At 38.0% G+C, this 23,814-nt stretch overlaps 2 protein-coding genes across 3 annotated transcripts in view; both read left to right on the top strand.

Annotated features, from left to right (window-relative positions):
* Positions 1–12,772, top strand: part of PPP4R2 (protein phosphatase 4 regulatory subunit 2) — a 70,684-nt gene extending 57,912 nt beyond the window's left edge. For both annotated transcript variants that reach the window (XM_073009927.1, XM_073009926.1), the window contains 6 exons: positions 4,638–4,731; positions 6,617–6,654; positions 9,271–9,345; positions 9,601–9,744; positions 10,421–10,710; positions 10,966–12,772. In XM_073009927.1, coding sequence (XP_072866028.1) covers positions 4,638–4,731; positions 6,617–6,654; positions 9,271–9,345; positions 9,601–9,744; positions 10,421–10,710; positions 10,966–11,291 — 967 coding nt within the window. In that variant the 3' untranslated portion in view covers positions 11,292–12,772. The remainder of the gene's footprint in view (positions 1–4,637; positions 4,732–6,616; positions 6,655–9,270; positions 9,346–9,600; positions 9,745–10,420; positions 10,711–10,965) is intronic.
* EBLN2 (endogenous Bornavirus like nucleoprotein 2) lies at positions 7,247–8,949 on the top strand. Its single transcript, XM_037995850.2, has one exon. It carries the CDS (start codon positions 7,686–7,688, stop codon positions 8,499–8,501), a length of 816 nt encoding a protein of 271 aa, XP_037851778.2. The 5' UTR covers positions 7,247–7,685; the 3' UTR covers positions 8,502–8,949.
* Positions 12,773–23,814: the final 11,042 nt, after the last annotated feature.

The raw sequence follows: 23,814 nt of genomic DNA, 5'->3' as shown, positions 1-23,814 counted from the left end.
GTTGAAAAATTGCTTATATAATATAAAGTTAAGATAGTTAACTGATTTTCTTAGAGTCTGAATGAAGTGTGCACTTATTTTTTGAGTGCCTTCTTTTCAACTTAGTACTTTTATAGAAATTTAGGTTAAAATACATACTTAGGACATTATTTCTTTAGTGTTTAGCCTTACGACTTAAATTTTATTTTTTTAAAAAAATAGCATTGAATTGCTACTTTATGTTCAGATGTCTTTCCCTGATATTCAGCAACTTTCTTGGTATTTGAATTTCCGTAGCTTTTAGGTGTACAAGACTTCTGCTTAAAAATAAATAAATAAATTGGGACAGCTTGCATTCAAATTAAGATATATAAGGTAAAATGTACGATCCTATTAATTAGGGTTAGTTGTTTTCCTTGGAATTAAGGGGAATATTTTTAAAGGCAGAGCTGTACTTTTGGTTTTGTTGGTCTTTGGACCATTTGTGCCTTCCCACAATCTCTGTCAAAGAGTAGACGGAATGATGACAATAAGAACTAAGATTTATTGAACTTTCTAAAATATTTTAGGCACTGTTAGATGATTTAATACGCCATGTACATTATGTCATATTTAGTCGTCATGGTAATCTTTAAAGTGTACTTGTTTAGAACCCTTGTTTTCAGACAAGACTCATAAGACCCATGAAGACTTAGGTAAATTCGGTTTGAGTAAGGTCTCCTAGTGGGGTAATATGTGTGTGTGTGTGTGTGTGTGTGTGTGTGTGTGGTGTGTGTGTTAAAATATGTATATATTTAGCAAAGGTGGATCCTTAATATGTGTGTGAGGGTTTAAAAAAATGTTACTGGATGTTGTAGGCACAGTTTTTAAAAATTTGAGCTGCTATCTAGTCATGTCCTTTTTTCAGTTCCTTATATCTTCTTAGTTTTCCATTTTACCATGAATAAATCAGATGATATATCTGCAGAGTAAAGCCAGATGCTGCCTTTTTTTTTTTTTTTTTTTTTTTTTCCAATTTGAGACAATCTGTCTTATCACCCAGGCTGGAGTGCAGTGACTCGATCTTGGCTCACTGCAACCTGCAGCCTCCACTGCCCGGGTTCAAGCAATTCTTTTGCCTCAGCCTCCCGAGTAGCTGGGACTAGAGGCCAGGCTGGTTTTGAACTCCTGACCTCAGGGGATCCGCCTGCCTCACTGTGCCTGGCCCAAAGCTTTTTGTTTTACAGTATACCTTTGCTAATGAACATCTGGTCACCACTCCCCACCAAATTTAAGGATTTCAGTTCAGACTTTTCATTGAGAATGAGTGGCATGTGTGTTTAACACTCCTCTCCGTATATTTGCTTTTCTTAGTAGGTGTGGAAAAAGTCTTGCTATTTTCAGAAGTTAGAATAAACTATTTTGTATGCTATGTCTAATGGATGAGTATCAGAGAGCAGAGCTTTCATATACTCGTACCAAATGCATTCATTTTGTACTGGTTTATCTGGTTTATTCTTGTGCCTAGAGGCCTACCTCAAATTGTTTTCCCCGTGTCATGCCTACTAAGCTTGGCGTACAGTTTATTCTGTCTCCATGGCACTTCTTATACAACTTTGTTATTTATTACTGTAATTGTAATTGTTTACATGTCTTTCCACTGTGCTGTTGAGCAAGGTTGGTATTTCTAGTTTATAATAGGCTCTTATATTTATGGAATAAGTTTAAAAGTACAGTGTGTATGTAAAAGACCTTTCAATGCTGTTGTTACATTCATTTATCATGCTAATATTTCCAGTAGATACGTTGATTTGCAGGAAGTGTTTGGTTGGGTTTTAGACTGTCATGTGAGAAAAGGAAGTGTTGTGTGACATTTCAGTGCCATCTATTGGATACTTGATAAAATGACTTTTAAAAGCTTCCTTTACTTTTTGAAATAACAGTCATTTGAAAAAAGTTTCTGAAATTGTCTAAGAACTTAAACTCGTTTTATCATAGACTGTTATTGCTAGCATTGCTATGTAAACACATACCCCCCTCCCAAAGCAGTATTAATATTAACCAACACATAAAATACTAATAATTGGCTACAATTTACCTTAGATTTCTAAAGAAAATTAGCCAAAACATTCAGTGTAAATGTTGTTAAACAATAAGTTTTAAAATACTCATCTGTTAAAAGTAATTTTAATTAGTGAGAAAACATTAGGTTTTAATGTGGGAAAGAATTTTAGTTGGAAGAAAAAGCATAACGACTAGACAGTATTTTTTAGTTAAGTACTATTTGAATACCCAAACACTTGTTGAATACCCAAACTGTTGGTGCGATTTTGTATATTTTGAATAATAAACTTTTAATTACAGTGTCACTATGGGGTGATTAATGAGGAAAATAGCTTAGGTGTGGTGTGTGTGTAAGGTTTGAAGAGCAGTGAACTAGAAGAGGAGCTAAGGTGAGTTATACCACTAACATTCCGAAGTCCACGATGATACTGGGTTTCATGGACAGACAGTTGAGAAACTGACACTGTTTGTTATACATGCGGAAAATGCTTAAACATTTTTAAAGTGGAGTTAGTTTTGTGTATTAGCTATGGATTTCCAATTATGTGTTGTCTTTATAGGAATGAAAGAAGATGTGTAAGCTTATTGTTTCATAATTAATAATGCTGTTGGTGTGCTTTGTACTTCCCCATTTAAAGGGATTCTTCGTTTTGACATTATACTTCACTCTGAGTAGATTTTCAAAAGCAAAAAAGTATTCTTCCTCAGAAACCCAGAGCAATTTCTAGTTGCTTCTGAATGTTTGTGTTTTCAGGCAAACATTGAATCTTTTATTCTGTGCCTTGTCTTTTGGTAAAACAGTTTTCTCACTTTTAGGTTTGGATTCGATTTTAGGTTTGAGACAAAAGATTGATTCTTGGACTCTCAAATTTATCTAAAAACATTTGTTCTCCTATCAATAACATGTACTTTAAGCATCTTCAGAATTTTTTGCACATATTATACTTTGAACGTAAGAATAGCATTGACACAAAGAATATGAGAACCAAATGTAGTTTATCCAGTTAGAAAATAAACAACTATAATTTTGTAAAGTATGTGTGGTACAGTGGAAAGGACATGAGATTTGAAGTTAGACTGGATTTGAGTTCTGGAATTATAACTCACTAGCTGATATACCTTGTGGTGGAAGAAAATTCTGTGTCACACTGCCTATAAAAAGTGAAGACTTTTGTGAATGTTAACTATTAATTTGAGGCTTTGTAATTCTTTTCATTAAAGAGAATAAATAGATTGGTATGGCAGACTCTGAAGTCTGAAGATTTATGTTTGTACTTCTTAGCTGCATTTGTTGTACCTCGTGCTCATAACTGCTGTTCTGTTCAGTTTGTAATACTTATGAATGCTAATAGCTACATGAGCTCAAAACTTAAAAATATTTATAAAATGATTTTAGTTCCAACTTATATCAGTTTTGTATTTACTACGATCAAGCAAAAATTGAAGTATAGTGAAAGTATTCGGTAAAGTTAAATATTGTTGTGTATATTTTAAGTTGGATTAAACGTGTAGATTATATATGAAACTGTAATAATGGAGCAGAACCGCATTTAAAATACTTTATTTGTGGTTTTGTGTGAACATTTTAAAGAAACCTTTCAGTGCAGAAGAATACTTGAGGAAAAATTTCTATATTAAATAAACCCCAGCTTGATTATTATTTGTGTTACTTCTGTTGTAAACTTAAAAATCAAATTATCAGGATTTAGAATATTACATAAAAGTTTTTTCCTCACTTTTGAAGCTTTCTGTTAATTTTGGGTGTTCTAAGTTGCTTTAAAAAAAAATTCTGTGGGTAAATAGTAGGTTTATATGTTTATGGGGTACATGAGATATTTGGATACAGGCATACAATGCATAATAATCACATCAGGGTAAATGGGGTGTCCATCACCTCAAGGATTTATGTGTGCTTTGTGTTACAAACAGTTCACTTATACTCTTAGTTATTTTAAAATGTACAATAAATTATTGTTGTCAACCTGTTGTACTATTAAATACTAGATCTTATTCATTCTAACTGTATATATTTATTTATTTATTTATTTATTTTTTGGAGATGGAGTCTCGCTCTGTCGCCCAGGCTGGAGTGCAGTGGCCGGATCTCAGCTCACTGCAAGCTCCACCTCCCGGGTTCACGCCATTCTCCTGCCTCAGCCTCCCAAGTAGCTGGGACTACAGACGCCCGCCACCTCGCCCGGCTAGTTTTTTGTATTTTTTAGTAGAGACGGGTTTCACCGTGTTAGCCAGGATGGTCTCGATCTCCTGACCTCATGATCCGCCCGTCTCGGCCTCCCAAAGTGCTGGGATTACAGGCTTGAGCCACCGCGCCCGGCCTAACTATATTTTTGTACCCATTAACCATTCACCTCTCCCCACCTGCCTTTATTGCTTTTTAAAGGAAGGGAGAGTTGGTTTTTTGTTAAATAGAAAGGTATGCTTATTTTATTGTCGACTTTTAAAAGACTCATCCGTTTATTTCCCTATTACAGCATTTTCTTTTGTAGCTTAACACATGGGTGACTAGATACAGCTTTACCTAGCAAAAGAAATAATGTTCCTAGTTCTCTTGATTATCAGTGATCTCACACTGTAAAATTATATTTTTTTTGCAGTATCCCTTTTACTATTCAGCGACTATGTGAATTGTTAACGGATCCAAGGAGAAACTATACAGGAACAGACAAATTTCTCAGAGGAGTAGAAAAGGTATTTATTTTATTATTGGAATTATATTATGCTGTGGTGTAATAGCTTTTATTTCAGAAAAGAACATTGAGTAAGATCTGTTTCAGGTACCACTTCTTGAAATATGTTTTCTAGCCTACCTTGAGTTTCCCAAATTGTTTTCCAAATTGCATTCTATGTTTTACGGAGAAATTTAATAGGAGCGGGTAGAGGAGGGTTTGTGTGTTGATCATTGAAGTTTGGGGGAAAGCAGCTTATTATTTCTTGGAAATTCATAGTGTACATCAACTTATTAAAGGTTCTGAGAAGTTATAATTGCTATTTTAACTTTATAGAGCGTTTTATAAACTTACCCGTGGAATTCATTTTCCCAGTTCTGGAGTTCAGAGGTACATAACTTGGGAAACTTATTGGTGCCAAGCATGTAAATGAGGTATTGAGTAGAAACATGCAGGTCAGATTTAGAGCTAAACATTAGTGTTTGTGTGTGGAGGGGGTTGAGGGAGTGTTAGAATAAGGGGAAGGGTATTCTGAATAAAAGAAATGGTGTGGGCCCGGTACAGTGGCTCATGCCTGTAATCCCAGCATTTTGGGAGGCTGAGGTGGGTGAATCACGAGGTCAGGAGTTCGAGACCAGCCTGGCCAACATGGTGAAACCCTGTCTCTGCAAAAAATACAAAAACTAACCGGGCGTGGTGGTGCACACTTGTAAACCTAGCTACTCAGGAGGCTGAGGTAGGAGAATTGCTTGAACCTAGGAGACACAGGTTGCAGTGAGCTGAGATGGCACCATTGCACTCCAGCCTGGGCAACAAAGCGAGACTCTTGTCTCAGAAAAAAAAAAAAAAGGAAATGGTGTGAAGAACAAAGACTCAAGGTATTTAAGGGAATGAAAAGTAAGATGTTGACTTGTCTTGAGTGAAAAATGAAGGAGCCCTATGAGAACCAAGATTGGACTAATGGGTTCTAATATTCAGTTGATGATTGGTCCAAAAACACTTCAGTGTTCATTTAAGGATCTGGTTCAAATTCACTTTATTTTACCCTGGGAACAGGAATCAAAAACCATTACATAGTGATTTACAATAGTTCTTGAGGCCATACTGGATTAATATATTTTGTTGATCCTCTGTACACTCAATTGAATAATACCCCAAAGGCCAGGAAACTGAGATGGCTCATCAGTACTTATTTTTCAGCTCCAGGAGTTGTAATAATTACATTTTTGAGATCTTTGGATAAAGAAGCAATATGTTACAGTAGTCATATCAGGTGCCCTGCCTTTAAATCAGGGTTGCAGTGCTTCATAGTTGTGTGACCTTGGGCCAGTTAGTTTTCTCCTCTGTAAAATGTGGTTAATAATAGGGCTATGAAGGGGATTAAATGCAGAACACTTACTGTGACTCATAATAAACTTGCAGCGAACACTGAATATTAGTAAAGTTATTTTTACCGGGAAGATCATATAAATATATTACAAAAAAGGTTTGAGTCTTTCTGTGGGATATATGATGCAACATAACAGGCTGTGGATTGGGTGTTGCTTTGTAAGGAAAATCAATTACATGTGTCCTAAGTACTTCAATCTCTCAACATCTTTGTTGATTCCATCTGAGCTTAGTTCCTCTACTGCATATAGTATATGATGTTAGGGGTCTAGAATAACTAGGACAAAAAATAAGTAGGAAAAAAAATCAGTGGCTGAGTAGGATATTCTCTTTTGTTCCTTTGTAATTATTTTAGTTTTTGTTTTATCAGTTTTCATTTTTAACCATTTATTTTCCTTCATTAGCAAAATTAGAATCAATGGAAATTTAACCCACCAGAGTGATTTTAGAAACAAATGATTAAACTTTATGTTGTAGTACTTTTCTTCATACTAAATCACTGATTTTTGTTATTGCAGAATGTGATGGTTGTTAGCTGTGTTTATCCTTCTTCAGAGTAAGTATATTTTTTCTATTTCTAGTATATTATTTACTATATTTAATCATTTTATTGCTTCTAATACATTATTCTTAAAACAGACTGAATTTTATATGTAATTAAGTGTGATAACATACTTGTGAACCTACCATTCAGTCCCCAAAGTAGAATCTTACTGATAACATCATCTGTATGTTTTTTCTGGTAAAGAGATTTGGATTAAAATGATTGGTGATTTACTGTAATTTTAATATTGTCGGATTTACATACTGTGGTGGCACCCATGTCCCTGAGATGCCATTCTAGATGCCTTTCCAGGGTATCTCTAGGGCATAATTCCCATGTTTGGAATAGTTACTTGATGGCTTTTCTCTTTATGATGGAAAATATTTCCAGTTGTCAAGATTTATGTATGGCAAAGTAAGAATTAAATTTGGACACAATTTCTCAACCTTGGAACTATGGACATTTTGTGCCAGATAATTCTATTGTGAGTGGGTGTCCTGGGGATTATAAGAGGTTTAGCAGTGTCCTTGACCTCTACCCATTTATGCCAGTAGTGATCCCCTCCAAATATCTTTAGACATTGCCAAATGTCCCCTGGAGATGTGAAAGGCAGAGAGGGGGGGTTGTCCCCTGCTGAGAACCATTGGTTTAAGGTTAATCTGACTCTGCTTTCATAGACTACTGAGTTACCCAGGCTGGAGTGCAGTGATGAGTGATCATAGCTCACTGCAGCCTTAAACTCTTGGGGGCTTACATGATCCTCCCACCTTAGCCTCCCAAAGTGCTGAGATTACCGGTGTGAACCACCACACCCAGCCCAATTTGTTTTTAGAATGTTCTCAAGAATATACTTACGGTGCTAAATAAGATACTAAAATAATCCCATACTATATTTCTTGACAGAAAAACTATTAAAAAATATATATATATGAGATAAAAATTTCCTTTATGAACCAGAATATGTTTTGTTTTGCTAATGAGTGTGAGGTATTTTGGAAAAATGGTAAAGAAGTGCAGAGTCAAGTCATAGTGACTAATAATGAATGGATTCTTTTCTTAAATTGTATGCCTGTGTTAATTCTCACAGTCTTTTTGTTTGGGTCTGTGACAGATCTTACGAAAGATCTTTTAGACCCATGATTCTTACCAAAATTAAAGAATTAAGTCGGAATCAATCACCCACAATGTCTCATCTAAGAAAGGACTCTCAGACCAGCAGCCCAACAGATGACGCAGTGGACAGGAGTGGGCTCCCTGACCTTCAAGGAAGTTTTGAGCTATCCGGGAAAAACAGACAGTATCCACTGGATGCATTGGAACCCCAACCCAGCATTGGGGATGTTAAGGACATTAAAAAAGCAGCCAAGTCTATGCTAGACCCGGCACATAAATCTCATTTCCACCCCGTGACCCCCAGTTTAGTATTCTTGTGTTTTATATTTGATGGGTTACACGAGACATTACTGAGTGTTGGTGTGAGCAAGAGGTCTAATATTGTGGTTGAGAACAAGAACAAGGAAATGGATACTCCTTGTGCTAGCGGATTCAGAGATATGCCTAACTTTATTGCCCTTGAGAAGTCATCAGTTCTCCGCCACTGCTGTGACCTTTTGATAGGTGTTGCCGCTGGATCAAGTGATAAGATTTGCGCCAGCAGTCTCCAAGTTCAGAGACGATTCAAGGCAATGATGGCATCTATTGGAAGACTTTCACATGGTGAGAGTGCTGATCTGCTAAGCTACAATGCAGAATCAGCCATAGACTGGATCAGCTCAAGACCGTGGGTCGGAGAATTAATGTTCACATTCCTTTTTGGAGAGTTTGAATCCCCTCTGCGCAAGCTACGCAAGTCAAGTTAGTTGCCAAGAAAGCACAGATGACAACCTATTATGCTGTGAGAATGTTTCTAGATCAGTGCATGGATGGCTCCATTGCTCTACCTGCCATTGTGTCTGAGATCCCAGTCTTTGAGGAGAAAAAAACAATGGTTAAAAAGACATTGGGGAAATATTTTGAGTTTGGGGGTGTACTTTGCCACCCCATTATTAGGCAGCTATCACCACAAATGTTTCCAAACTTAGCAGCAACGGCAAACTGCTGGCCCAAGAGGAGCAACCCCACATTTTCGGGATTTAAAGCTCCTGATGTTATACCAGGATCAACCATCACACTCCCTTTGCTTCAAATGGCGTCTACCCCGTAAGATCTTGAGCGGGGAGCATTGGGTGGAATCATGGATCCTTGCACTCTTAACATGAACTAATTCTCGTTATTTAAAAAAAAAAAAAAAAAGGGGGTGTGGTTGTTTATGCCTGTAATCCCAAAACTTTGGAAGACCGAGGTGGGCTGATCACTTGAGGTCATGAGTTCGAGGCTAGCCTGGCCAACATGGCAAAAAACCCCGTCTCTGCTGAACATACAAAAATTAGCCGGGTGTGGCAGCGCACGCCTATAATCCCAGCTGCTTGGGAGGCTGAGGCACAAGAAACGCTTGAATCTGGGAAGTGGAGGTTGCAGTGAGCTGAGATTGCACCACTGCACTCCAGCTTGGGTGACAAAGCCAGACTCCATCTAAAATAAAATAAAAAAAAATCAAGTCATCCACAAGTATATTTTCTTTTCTTATAGGAAAAACAATTCCAATAGTTTAAATCGAATGAATGGTGTTATGTTTCCTGGAAATTCACCAAGCTATACTGAGAGGTGAGATTCTAGATTTTTGATACCTACAGAGTTTGCATTGTCCTGATTTTGAGTAGCAGGCTTAGTGTACTTTCTAAAAATTGGGCATTTTATGGATACTATAGGATGAACTACATAGAATTAGTTAATTTGGTAAGGCATGGGCCTGAAAACAAAGTTGCAGCAAATACTTCTGTGATATATTCACATCAGCATACCTTAAGAGGGATGACTTTTTATAAAAATAAGAAATGATGTTCATTTATCTTATTATAGGTCTAATATAAATGGGCCTGGGACACCTAGGCCACTTAATCGACCAAAGGTTTCTTTGTCAGCCCCCATGACAACAAATGGGTTGCCTGAGAGCACAGACAGCAAAGAGGCAAATTTGCAGCAAAATGAAGAGAAAAATCACAGGTTTGTATGTGTTTTATATTTATTAAAAGTTAACATTTCATCAGGACTTATCACTATTTATAAGTTCTGAGGGACAGAACAAGGTTTTCGTGCAGTTTATAGGAGCACTGGCTTCTGTTTGCAGGTGTAGCAAATGTTGAAGGTGGACACAGACAAGACTTTAAAATTGCTACTTTGTGGAGACTGTTTATGTAGGGTCTAAAAGTAAAGTAGATATGATCCATTTTGTTATTTCTGAAAGTTACTTGAAAAGAGAAAAGATCTTTATAAATAAGTTGGTTTTGTGAATCGTTTCTCACTGTAGTTCATAAAAGGACACCTTTTATTTTTATCTTCAAATTTTCTGTATCATTTTAAGGGAAGGAAGACTAATTGAGGGAGAAGACTTAGAGAGTATGTCTGTATGGAAGACTTGTGGGTTTATTGTAGGAGAATATTTAACTTACTGGAGAATTGCACAGAAAGGTCATACAGCTTTTCTGAGTCCTCTTGGGAATTATTCATCAAACAGTTTAGGTTACCTTGAAATTATTCTCTTGTGTTTTTCTTTGCTCAGGTGTTATAATTTAACTTTGACACTAAAATACAATTTAAAACATTATTTAACCTTAAAAATGGGGATGTAGAAGATGGGGAAAATAATCTTACTAATGACACTTTAAAAAAACATTTACAGTGACTCTTCGACATCTGAATCAGAAGTTTCCTCAGTGAGCCCTTTGAAAAATAAACATCCAGATGAAGATGCTGTGGAAGCTGAGGGGCATGAGGTAAAAAGACTCAGGTTTGACAAAGAAAGTGAAGTCAGAGAAACAGCCAGTCAGACAACTTCCAGTGAAATTTCTTCAGTTATGGTAGAAGAAACAGAAGCATCATCTTCATCTCAGGATAAAGACAAAGAAAGCCGTTGTACTCGGCAGCACTGTACAGAAGAGGATGAAGAAGAGGATGAAGAGGAAGAAGAAGGTATTTAGAGACCATCTGTAAAAGGGTGGAGTAAGGAGATCCTCAAATTCTTGTACTTCATTTTTTTCGTGAAAGAATTTTACATAATGGAACTCCTTATAATGCTGATGTTGGGCTTTTCTCCCACCTGTATGTAGTTGCTGCTGAATTTCAGGGGATGTGATTTGAACAATAGAATATCAGAATTCATGAAACTTAACTGTGGAGGTATTTTGAAAATAAAATTTAACTACAACAACATTTGCTTATTTTTAGAGTCTTTTATGACATCAAGAGAAATGATCCCAGAAAGAAAAAATCAAGAAAAAGAATCTGATGATGCCTTAACTGTGAATGAAGAGACTTCTGAGGAAAATAATCAAATGGAGGAATCTGATGTGTCTCAAGCTGAGAAAGATTTACTACATTCTGAAGGTGGTGAAAACGAAGTCCCTGTAAGTAGTGGTTCTTCTGACTGCCGTGAAACAGAAGAATTAGTAGGATCCAATTCCAGTAAAACTGGAGAGATTCTTTCAGAATCATCCATGGAAAATGATGATGAAGCCACAGAAGTCACTGATGAACCAATGGAACAAGACTAACTATTTAGAAACATTTAGATGCAGTATTTTACATACAGTTCTGGTTTTAACACTGTATAAAACTTTTATGTAATAAAGTGGACCTTTAGTTTTACAAGAGAAGCAGGTTGTAAAATAAAGTACTTTATGGATAATTCCTGAAAGAGTTGTACATGTAAGAACTGTGAATATCAGCTCCTCTGGGTCCTGCTTACCTTACCGCTGACTTTTCTTTCTTTCTTTTTTCTTTCTTTTTTTTGGTCTGGGCAAATCAGTGGTTTGTGTATAGAATTTTTTTTTTTTTTTTTTTAATTTAGGATTAAAGTTTTTAAACTGGAAGGTAATTATAATTTTGAAAAGTTTTTTTGAGATTATCACTTTTAGTTTATACATATGCAAGAAGCTTTTTGTCTTGTCTCTTTCTGATAGCTCTAGCAGTTTTCATATTTTGGTCATAGTTTCAACATTTTAACATGTGAATTATAGGGTTTCATGCTGGTTTCCAGATTTTATTGTTTGGCTACGTACTATGGAACTTTAAGTCATATATACATACATATATATATATATTATTCTAAGGGGGGAAATGTTATATTTTTCTGTTTCTATAAGAGATGAATACAGTGGATACTTTTTCTATTGGTAATGATTGAGTTCACCTCTTTCAGAAGACAATTTCTTTCTCTTCTGAGTAATTGAAATAAAATCTGGCCCTTGTGAAACCCTGGAAATCTTAAGTCTGTTGAAATACCAGGTTAAACACATTCCAAGAGATCTGTTCAAACTCAAATTCTTTTGTATACTTCTGAGGTGCCTGAGAAAAAGACTTCATTATTTATGAGAAAATATGCTTTATCTTGGAAATTGTGTTCAAATGTTAGCTTACTATTTTGTAGAATGAATGTTTATGAAGCTGATATGAGACCATCTCAGAAGAACCAAGCAGGTTCCTTGACCTTTTGCTTGCTTTTCTGAACATTGTGAATATTACACGTGTCTTTCTAAATTATTCTAGAGTATGCAAATGTCAATGGTATGAAACACCACTGTACTGGAAGAATTAATATATTACTTTAGTATGTACCTGAGCTAAATGACTGAAGCTTTAGGGGTGCATAGAAACCACCGTAATTTGTATGACATTTTGGAGTGAATTAAATATTTTTGAACATGCTTCTTCGACAGCCAGTGTTATATTTTTCAGATCAACACAAAGCACAATGATTACTCTAAATTCAATATTTTCAAATTTACATATTTAAAGTCATGCAAACTGCAACTTCCCTGTCAAAATTACTGGCTGCCAAATTTATACCTGTTTCTTCAACTGTACCTTTTGATATTTAGAGTTTTTAAATTTCTGTAAAGTAGATTTTGTAGAATGTAATGTGTTCACTGCCTTTGTGAAGCGGTATATAATTGTATAATTTCTGTGTGTAAACTGAATGCTTGGGCTTTCAATACAGTATTCATATAAAGCAATAAATATTAATGTTATGAAATATTCGAGTACATTTTTATCAAAATATGGAAGAATCCCTTTTTTTTAAGTTTCAGATACCTGAAATACACAGATGGGCTTCTAAAACTGATGCAAACAGTTTCTGACACTGTATCATATGCTTTTGGGTGATTTGGGGGGCAACCACAAGTTTTGCGTTTTGACTACTTAAATCGTCATGACTATAAATACCAAAACTATTTGGATCCATTTATGTTTGTAGGATAGTATACTACTGACTGACTTGACTGTCAAGTTCACAACAGCTAGATGATATATTTATGACTATGTCTAATAGTTAAAATCTGAATATTGATTTACTATATCCAAGAGGGGAGAAAAATTAAACATTGTAAATTTTTAAGAAATTTTTCAAAAATGTTGAAATGAAGCAAATTTAAGTTTAGAAATTTTGAGATTTTCTTTTGAATATTTATGAAATTGTCAGTAAGCCTACCTAAGATCCTGTGACCTTTGATATTTTTTATTTTAATTGTAGTGCCATGGACCATTTGTAAACAAATTGATTTACTTTTGTTGGTTACAAGTTGAAGATTTAGCATTATGACTTTGAGGTCTGTGGTTTTATTTGTAAACTTGCAATTGCTGTATTTGCAAGGGCAAATGTATTTCTTTATTAAATAAAGTACAATAATGGTGAATGTACCAAAATGACATCACTTAACTCTATGAGAGATCTGCATTTTAATCTATAGTTTAATAGTTTTAATATTTATTAGATATTCATATGTTGATCATAGATCAAACTTGTTGCTGTTTATACAGATAATTGTAGAATGCTCATGGAATATCTTTAGGGTAGGTGGAATACTTCTGTAGTTAAATTGGGAAAGCTTGTTCAGCTGGTTTTAGATAATGATGGCCATTTGGAAGTAAATTTCCACAAGTATTTATAGGTGCACTTAACACAGACTTTGCTTAATGAAAATGTCAATTCTAATAATAACTGATTCACTTATGAATTTTTAAAAGTCTGATTTTACGCATGTTTCTTAACATACATCAAGCAAAGTCCTGTTAAAAGATCTAAATGAAGAATGGAGACCTCAGTGATTAAAGATACTTTGTTTCTGACCTTGAGCAGATTACTTACCTGTTCTCTAGACTATAACCCAACATGTAAAAAAAATTTGAAGATTTTGATGAGGAAAGAGAGAGAGAGAGAGAGATGTATTATGTTTTTAGCACTTTTCCCTTTTAAAAAGTGAAAATATCCTTGTACATTTTTGAAAAATATATATTTTCAGTTCTGAAAAATGTAGCAAAAGTAGTGAAAATGTCATATTTTAAATGTTGATTATTAGATAAATTTAACCTGCTTAGGGTTTATTGTAACTACACCTTTCAGAAGTGTGTTTTGGAGCAGTGGAATTGCCAGCCAGGCCTTGTGGCTTGGAAAGGCATCCCAGAAATCCTCGGCCAGAAAGTGTGGCCTGTTAAAGCATTGAGATTCAGAGTATTTTGTTTTGCCGGTGTAGATAGGCATGTATTTATGCATTTTTGCATTTGTAAAATCAGCGATTTTTCAAATAATGTAAATGTAATATACTAGTTTACTTAAAGGTACTTGGGCAGAATCTAAAGCTGCTACAATGTTTGATTATGAAAAAATGTAACATGGTAAGGATGAAAATGCAACTTATAAAACCAAAGGAATTGAAAATTTTCGGTAGTGTTTCAAATTGTCTTCTGAACAGGAATTTAACATTGGTTTTGATAAAATGAGGGTCAGTTCTCAAGATTTGTGCTAATCATAAAATGAATGAATGCAAAACGCCTTGTAATTTCATATGGAATTATAAAAATTAGGTTTACTGGGTTTTGGCCTAATAAGAGTGCTAGTATGTATTGGTTAGAATACATCTATTTCACATTTTAAAAATCAGTACACTCTTCAGAATTTTCTTTTATTTCAACTTGGAGCCTAGATTACTTTGCCAAATGTATTTTCATAATGCAATAAAATATAAATTAGAATATTTTTATGTGTGTAATTATTTTATGTGCCGTAATGGTTTATTTACCCTGCTGCCGCCCCCACCCACCTCACTGCACCCCACCCCACCCTACCCTGTGCCACCACCCACCTCAGATCCTCAACTGAGGAAACTTAATGCATGACTTTGTTACAACCCTGTTTCTTATGTGGTGACAAGGTGTTACAGCAGAGGGTGCATCTGACTTGACAGTTGTGGCTCTTTGCCAGGCAAGTCATGCTAATTGTCAACAAAATCCAGACTTTATAATAAAGTTTCTCCATTGCCGTAATTTGGCACTAGCTTGCACGTATATATTTACAATATTTGTGCTAAGCATTTTAAAGGCTGGGAGCAGTGGCTCACGCCTGTAATCCCAGCACTTTAGGCCAAGGCAGGTAGATCTCTTGAGGCCAGAAGTTCGAGACCAGCCAGGCCAACATGATGAAACCCTGTCTCTACTAAAAATACAAAAATTAGCTGCGTGTGGTGGTGGGCACCTGTAATCCCAGCTACTCAGGAGGCTGAGGCAGGAGAATTGCTTGAACCTGGGAGGCAGAGGTTGCAGTGAGCTGAGATCGCACCACTGCACTCCATCCTGGGCAACAAATCGAAAAAAAAAAAAAATCATTTTCGAAATCCCACCTTCAGGCAACTACATGGCAAGAAGTGTAGAATTACCTGAAGTGGAGAGGAGGGTTCTGTTTTCAACTCTGGGTCTCCTTTTCTGGTTTTTGTTTTTTTTTGGGGGGGGGGATGGGGGGAATGGAATCTTCCTCTGTTGCCCAGGCTAGAGTGCAGTGGCACAGTCTCGGTCTCAGCTCACTGGAACCACCGCCTCCCGGGTTCAGACAATTCTGTCTCAGCCTCCTGAGTAGCTAGGACTACAGGCGTGCACCACCATGCCCGCCTCATTTGTGTGTGTGTGTGTGTGTGTATATATATATAATTTTTTTTTTTTCTGTAGAGATGAGGTTTCACCATGTTGGCCAGGGTGGTCTTGAACTCCTGACCTCAGGTGATCTGCCCGCCTCAGCCTCCCACAGTGCGGGGATTACAGGCGTGAGCCACCACGGCCGGCCCTCTTAGGCATATTATCGCGCAGTAGCTACAGTAGAGGGTAAGATATGTGGCTCTGAACTAAGGAGAGTACTTGTCAGTGTGTTTCTAACCTTAAGAATTTTTTAGTTTTCAGCTTCTCATATTTGATCTCTTACCCCAACTCAATTTTATTTACTGAATAGTATAACTAGTACATAGTTCAGGGCTAATGATGGGAAGACTGATTTTTCCACTGGCTAGGAATAAGCTGTGTGAACTCTTCCCTGTTTAAAATGAAAAGTATGCAATTCCCTTTTATTCTTCAGAACGTTTTAAGTTTAAAATTTAGCAGTAGAGTTTGTGGTCTAGGTTTTATTTGTACATTTGCAGAGTTTTTCTTACCATAACTAAAAGTAATGAATATTCCAAAATGCCAGCCAATTCCCTGTATACTAGTCTGCCAACCCGACTGTTTTACTCATCTTTGTAACCTCACAGGCTAGCCCCATGCTTGACAAGTGATAACAAAATCGAAAGCAAGTGGTAAGTCCACAGCCCACTTTAGATTCCTATGTTTTACCGATCCTGTGTCTACTTTGCCCACTTCAAGGGTGCTAAGGTCACCCGTGCAACTTTGCTACTAGGTTTGTGGGATTGGGAGCAGTACATTCTGTTGAATGCCCTTGCCAGGAAATCAGTGGGTAGTTGGATGGTATCACCAGAAAGTGAGCATCTTAACAAAGGAAATTTCTGTGAATGAGACCAGCTACCCCTTACCTATAGAAAGCACAATACACCCACATATTAATAGGGGATAGGTGCTGCCACAGGGGGACGTATCATTAAATTACCCAAGTCCTGCTTTAGACATGGTGTAATGGAACTTGATATTCAGTAATACTTGCAGCAAGAAATGTTTGCAGTTGAATAGGCTTGTGAGGCTTTTGATGCTGCCTATAGTCGCTGAGAATTTGAGAGAGAAATATGGGTTCAGTATTCTGCATTTTGGATCATACTGGTTTCTTTTTTCTTTTTTCTTTTTTTTTTTTTGCATTGCATGCAATGCTACAGAATGGAAGGGTAAGCTTAGTTGGTGACTAACAATTCCCATGTGTATTTAGGAATGCATGCAATTTCCCACTTTCAACCTGAAAACATTGCTACTTGATTGGAACTCAGAATACAGTTTCTCATCTAAATTATTTAAAATGTGGCTAACTTTCAGGCTATTATATAAGAAGCTGTTTAGTCCTTCATGTGAGTGTATTACTATGGTTAAATGTAACAATTGTAACATTTCTATTGAAATATGTGGGTTAGTTTCCACTGTGGGTTTGTCAAAAAATGCCTGTCCCACAGCTCTGGCAGTGCACGTAAAGACTCTGAAGGTGGAAGTGTGTTAAGATCGAGCAGCTTGCCAAATATGTCAGTTATTTTAAAGTCAGGGATTTAGCATAAATAAATGTATCTCAATATTGGGTGATTCAAAATGCAATAGAATTTGCAGTGTCTTGGGATCATTATCATGATGGTTTTGTATTGAATATTAGAAGTGTATCCAGGTATAGGAGGTAGGGAAAATTTTCCAGTATATTTCATAAGTTCCCTCTAAAAAACAACAGAGCACAGAAAGAATTCCAGGTGTTTGAGTATTCAGTTGGAATTTCATGAAATGATGACTATCAGCTTTCACTTAATCCCAACAAAGGGAGGTAAGAAGTGGTACACACAACATACAGATGCAGAAAAGCATCTTGTTAGGTAGCAACTTCTATGAGTTGTGTATTCAGGGGCTAAAGAGTAGATTTAGTTCAATTTCATATTTGAGGAATTCAGTCACCCTGAAGAAAATAATGCCAGATTTTAACTAAAATTGGTGTGTGACTTGCATAGATGCGCAGAAGAGTCGTATTAGTGCAGCTGTGGCAGTCTGGGAAGGCTTCTCAGCTGAGGCAGGTTCTGCTTGGCCTTAGGTGAGCAGGACCATCAGGTAGCATGGTGTAATGGGCAAAGGAGAGTGGCATGGGAGTTGCATGATATGGGTTAAGTCACAACTTCACCATTCCTAGCTGAGGCATCTTGTGTAAGTTACAATATTTCTTTGACCCTTAGTTTTCTCATCTGGAAAATGGGTATAATTAAATCTACCTGGTAGGATTGTTGGAAACATTAAGTGACTATGGGTATAAACTAGATCTGGTCCAGCACCTGATGTTTCTTTTAAGGGAGAAAGGAGAAACATGAAGGGAGGAAGGAAGACACTGGCTGTCCCTGGGGAAGACAGCAGTTTTTTTGGAATCAAAGTTGAGATTTCAATCCTGGTCAATGCTAGGATAATAATAGCGAGCACTAACTGACCACTTACTTTATGCATGACTTTATCCTTAGCACATATCATGTATTACCTAATTTAACCATACTATCAACCTGTGAGGTGCTTAATCTTATGCCCATTTTATGGATGAGATATTTAAGGTGAAGAAAGGCAACTTGCCCAGGGACCCTTTAAAAGTGGAGGGTCAGAATGAGAATCAGTGGCTCTGACCCCAAAGCCCAATGGTTGTTATCCATTATGCTTAGGTGCTGGCTAGTCTTGGAGGGCTTGTAGAATTAGGGGGAGGGTGACCCTGAGGAGGTGGACAGCAGAGAGGAAGCCATTCCTGGTGGCTGAAGATTCTCAGAGCCACTTCCAGTTCCAGCTTCCAGTTGCCCACATTCAGAACACCAAAAAGCTTCCTCATCGTTCACAACAAACCCAAGCTCTTAGTTTCACGCTCCATGTATTTCACCATCTGTTTTCACCTGATCCTTCTAAATGGATCACCGATGTTTTTCCATTAATTTAAAAATTATTTTTAAAAAAGGTAATGTTTACACCTGACAAAAATTCAAATAGAACAAAATAGTATATACTATTTCCATCCTCCTACCCTTGCTTCCAGATCCCTTGGTTACACCCCTCTCCCCTATGTCCCAGGCCAGTCTTAACAGCGGAGCAGAATGCTCCAGGACAAGGAGCTAGATTCCTTGGCTTTTAATCCCAGCTCTGCCATTTTCTGGCTGTGTGATCTCTGTGCATCTGTAGAATAAGGGCGATGAGGCCCTTACCTCACAGGGCTGTTAAGAGGATTAACCATTAGAAAAGGATTAACCATTAACTACTAGAAAGAAACATACTTATGCACTTTCAATTACTAACTGGTGGATAGTAAGCCCTACCTACAAATGAGTTCAAAAAACAGCATTTTGCAGGCTGGGAGTGGTGGCTAATTCCTGTAATCACAGCACTTTGAGAGACCAAAGTGGGTGGATCATTTGAGGTCAGGAGTTTGAGACCAGCCTGGCCAACATGGTGAAACCCTGTCTCTACTAAAAATACAAAGAAAATGAACCAGGAATGGTGGTGTGTGCCTGTAATCCCAGCTACTCAGGAGGCTGAGGCACAAAGAATCGCTTGAACCCAGGAGGCAGAGGTTGCAGTGAGCTGAGATCATGCCCCTGTACTTCAGTCTGGCTGACAGAGTGAGACCCTGTCTCAAAAGAAAAAAAAAAACATTTTGCAGAAATGTCCTGTATCCTCCAACCTGGGTGACAGCAAGACTCGTCTCACCAAAAAAAGAAAGAAAAAAAAAATGTGCTGTATCTTTCCAGAAATAACTGTGTACCCTGGCAAACACAAGGTTGCCATCACTACCTCTCCCCCACTCCCCTTTTCTTTTCTTTTTCTTTTTCTTTTCTTTTTTTTTTTGAGATGGAGTTTCGTTCTTGTTGCCCAGGCCAGAGTGCACGATCTTGGCTCATCACAACCTCCACCTCCCAGGTCCAAGCGATTCTCCTGCTCAGCCTCCCAAGTAGCTGTGACTACAGACGCCCACTACCACACCTGGCTAATTTTTGTCTTTTTAGTAGAGACAGGTTTCACCATGTTGGTCAGGCTGGTCTCGAACTCCTGACCTCAGGTAATCCACCCACCGTGGCCTCCCAAAGTGCTGAGATTACAGGTGTGAGCCAACGTGCACAGCCTACCCCACTCCCCTTTTCATAGTGAGTGCACACTGAACCCATTGAGGTAGATGCGCCTGGTCTTTTTTTTCCTTCCCCATTTACTAGAGTTTTGTGATATTCCAAATCACTACCTAGAAAGTGCCCTAGTCACCTTAACAGCTTCATAGTCTTTCAGTGTATAGATAAACCAAAATTTTCAGTTTTTCTTCCCATAACTAAAAGTAATGAATATTCCAAAATGCCAGCAATTCCCTGTATACTAGTCTGCCAACTCCAGACTAGTATACAGTCCCCCTCTAAGTGATCTCATAGTATTTTGACTTGTGACTATTACTGGCTCGGTTCAAGCAGTTTGAGATGGAGACATTTGAAATCAGCACCCTCTCAAAAGAAAAAAACAATTGAACAAGTCATTAAACTTTTAAGTGTTCTTTGTCGAGTTATTAGGTAATGTGAAATAGACAGCCTTGCACCTAGGGATGTGGTTGGAGGTGAGAATGGAACCTTATCTGTCAGGCAAACCACATGCTATATTCCCAGTCATCTAAGATGGTAACATACACCATTATTTTATGTAAAGTAAGGAAATAAGCCGCCCACTGAAACAGGACACGTGCCTGCACAATGCATGGTCCGGTGACAACGGCCTCTCCTGGCTTGACATTTTCATTTCTTCCAAGGAAATTTGTGGGCATTTTCCCCTCTTAAGCTCTGCAAAGCTCTTGGTTTTGGCTTGGCAAGAAAATACGGAATTTCAGTCATCCTCACAATGACAAATACATGCTCTCCTAATGTCAAAGTTACTCCTTGCAGCTCTGTTTCCTTGACTTTTGGAAGGACATGCTAACTTTTTGTCTAACTGTGGAGTCAGTATAGTCCTCCTAAAGACATTTCCAGTGGTGGTTAATTTCAATATGTATGCTATGTCAGCAACGCACATAAGCTCGATTGGATCAACAGCGATGACCAACTTCGCATACGTTCTTGCAACGGCAGCAGCCACAGGGATTCACGCATCGAGATTTCTGAGACAACAAAACCAGCGTTCTGGAGTCAAACATCTCGGAAAGAGCCATCAATCAATCCAGGCAGCGATCTGCTCATTTGTTCATCCACAGATGTTTATTAAGGGACTTCTTACGAGTATGGCCCTGGGGTAGTTAAAGAAGACAGATAAACAAGCTAAGTAAAAATATATGTAAGATGGTGATAAGTTCAATGATTCTAAATAAAGCAAGGAAGAAGGAAGGGTTGTGGGAGAAGGTAGTTCTATTTCAAACATGGGGTCTCTGAAATAACACTTTATGTTGACTGCAGTGGTTGTCCCCTACAGAGGGGCTCGGTTCCCTTGAAGGCAGCGACTGCCATCTCTGAGAACTCACTTGCACCTCGAATAGGGTCTCTAATTCTTCCATCTCTCTTTCTCATACGCATGCACTTTCAATTACTAACTAGATTTGGTTTCTTAGTCATGTAACTGAATTATTTTCCATTGCACCAAAGCAGATATTCAGAGATATATTTTTAATATGTAGAAGTATACATATTTATGAGCATACTGTCACATTCTCTTTTCTTTTTTTTTTTTGGAGACAGAGTCTTGCTGTTGCCCAGGCTGGAGTGCAATGGTGCGAGCTCTGCTCACTTCAACCTCTGCCTCCTGGGCTCAAGCAATTCTTCTGCCTCAGCCTCCAAGTAGCTGGGATTACAGGCACCCACCACCAGGCCCGGCTAATTTTTTTTTTTTTTTGTATTATTAGTAGAGATGGGGTTTCACCATGTTGGCCAGGCTGGTTTCAAGCTCCTGCCCTCAAATAATCCGCCCGTCTCGGCCTCCCAACATGCTGGGAATATGGGTGTGAGCCACTGCACCCGGCCTACATTATCTGCCTGCCTCCACTCCTCATCCACAACCAGGTATTCATGAAAGCCTGGGGCATAGCTCAATTAAAGTTTGTTAAATAAGTGAAGTCATTAAAAGAAAATTAGACAATTTTAAATGGTTAAAATGTCAAAATGACACAAAATTCTCCTTCTCACCCTCGTCCTTATGCCCCTTACTCCCAATCTATAGGTAACCATTTTTATTAGTTTCTTGCTTTTTCTTTTAGTATTTCCTGATGCAAATGTAAGCAAATTAAAATATATAGTGGCTGGGTGCTGTGGCTCATGCCTGTAATTCCAGCACTTTGGGAGGCCAAGGTAGGAGAATCGCTTGAGCCCAGGAGATTGAGGTTGCAGTGAGCCATGATCGTGCCATTGGGTGGCTGGGCAAGATCCTGTCTCAAAAAAAAAAAAAGAATGAAAACATATTATCTTAGAGCTGAGTTTTGTGGCTCATACCTGTAATCCTAGCACTTTGGGAGGCTGGGGCAGGAGGATCACTTGAGGGCCAGCCTGGGCAACATAGCAAGACCCCATCTCTGCAAAAAATAAAAATGACCTGGGCATGGTGGTGTGCACCTGTAGTCCCAGCTACTCGGGAAACTGAGGTGGGAGGATCACTGGAGCCCAGGAGTTGGAAGCTGTGATGTGTGACAATCTTGCCTGTGACTAGCCACTGCACTCCAGCCTGGGTGACACAGCAAAAATCCTGGTCTCTAAAACACCCAAAACAGTAAAACGAAAATGTCTAGTCTGTCTGTCTGTCTATCTATCTATCTATCTATCTATCTATCTATCTATCTATCTATCATCTATCTATCTGTCTGGCTATCTGTCTTATTTCTTTTCCTTACACAAAAGTAGCATACACCTTGCTTTTTTCACTTTTTTTTTTTTCCGTGAGACATTGTCTCACTCTGTCACCCAGGCTGGAGTGCAGTGGCGTGATCTCAGCTCACTGCAACCTCCGCCTCCTGGGTTCAAGCGATCCTTGTGCCTCAGCCTCCCGAGTAGCTGGGATTACAGGTGCGTGCCACTATGCCTGGCTCATTTTTTTTGTATTTTTAGTAGAGACAGGGTACCATGTTGGCCAGGCTAGTCTCGAACTCCTGACCTCAGGTGATCCACCCACCTCAGCCTCCCAAAGCGCTGGGATTACAGGCCTAAGCCACCACACCCAGCCTTTTTCCAGTTAATACATCCTGCTGCTCACACCATACTCCCTGTAGAGATCACTCTTGTTCTTTCTTTCCTGTAGTCTCTAGAGTGGATGTACACTCCACTTGTTTCTAATCAGGATTCCCAGAAGTGGGTCCTGTCAAAGGTAACTGCTTCAGTAATTTGGGTAGTTCCCATCAGTTCCCCTTCCTTGGGGTTTATGCTGTTCTGTTCTCCCACCAGCTGTGTATGGGGGTGCCTGTTTCTCATGGCCTCACCATCAGTGTGGGTTTCCCCAGGTGGAAGGGCGATTGGTATTTTTCCGTGACCTCTCAGTTCATGCCCTTTGCCCATTTTCCAAATTGGGTTGTTGGTCTTCTTTCTTTAGAATTTCTAGAACATTTCAGAATTTTCTTTAGAATTTCTTTTATAGGTTATGGAAATTAATCTTTGTGATGTGTTACAATCCTGTTGTTTTTCCAGTTTGTCTTTTTCCTTTGATCTTTGCATAACAAAAAAAAATCCTAAGCAAATTATTTTTATATATTTGAATTCGTGAGTTTTTTCTTTTTAACGGTTCTGGATTTTAAATTATTTTTAGAATGGCTTTCCCCGTTTTATTTTATTTTGAGACAGGGTCTCACTCTGTCACCCAGCCTGGAGGACAATTGTGTGATCACAGCTCACTGTAGTCTTGACTTCTGGTGCTCAAGTGATCCTCCCACCTCAGCCTCCTAAAGTGCTGGGATTACTGGCATGAGCCACTGTGCACCATCTGGCTCCTCCCATTTTAACTTATATGGTTTCATTTCTTACATTTAATACCTGGTTTACTTGGAGTGCTTTTTATCCTGATGCATAGTATGAGGTTTGGATCTGTTTGTCTTCATGGCCCAATACCATTTATTAAAAACTCATCTTTAGCACCTTGATTTGATATGCTGCCTTCATCACACAG

Source organism: Chlorocebus sabaeus, chromosome 22, assembly GCF_047675955.1.
Source record: "Chlorocebus sabaeus isolate Y175 chromosome 22, mChlSab1.0.hap1, whole genome shotgun sequence".
NCBI classification, from domain to species: Eukaryota; Metazoa; Chordata; class Mammalia; order Primates; family Cercopithecidae; genus Chlorocebus; species Chlorocebus sabaeus.
The sequence above is the reverse complement of the archived record's forward strand: the minus strand, read 5'-3'. Positions and strand labels throughout refer to the sequence as shown.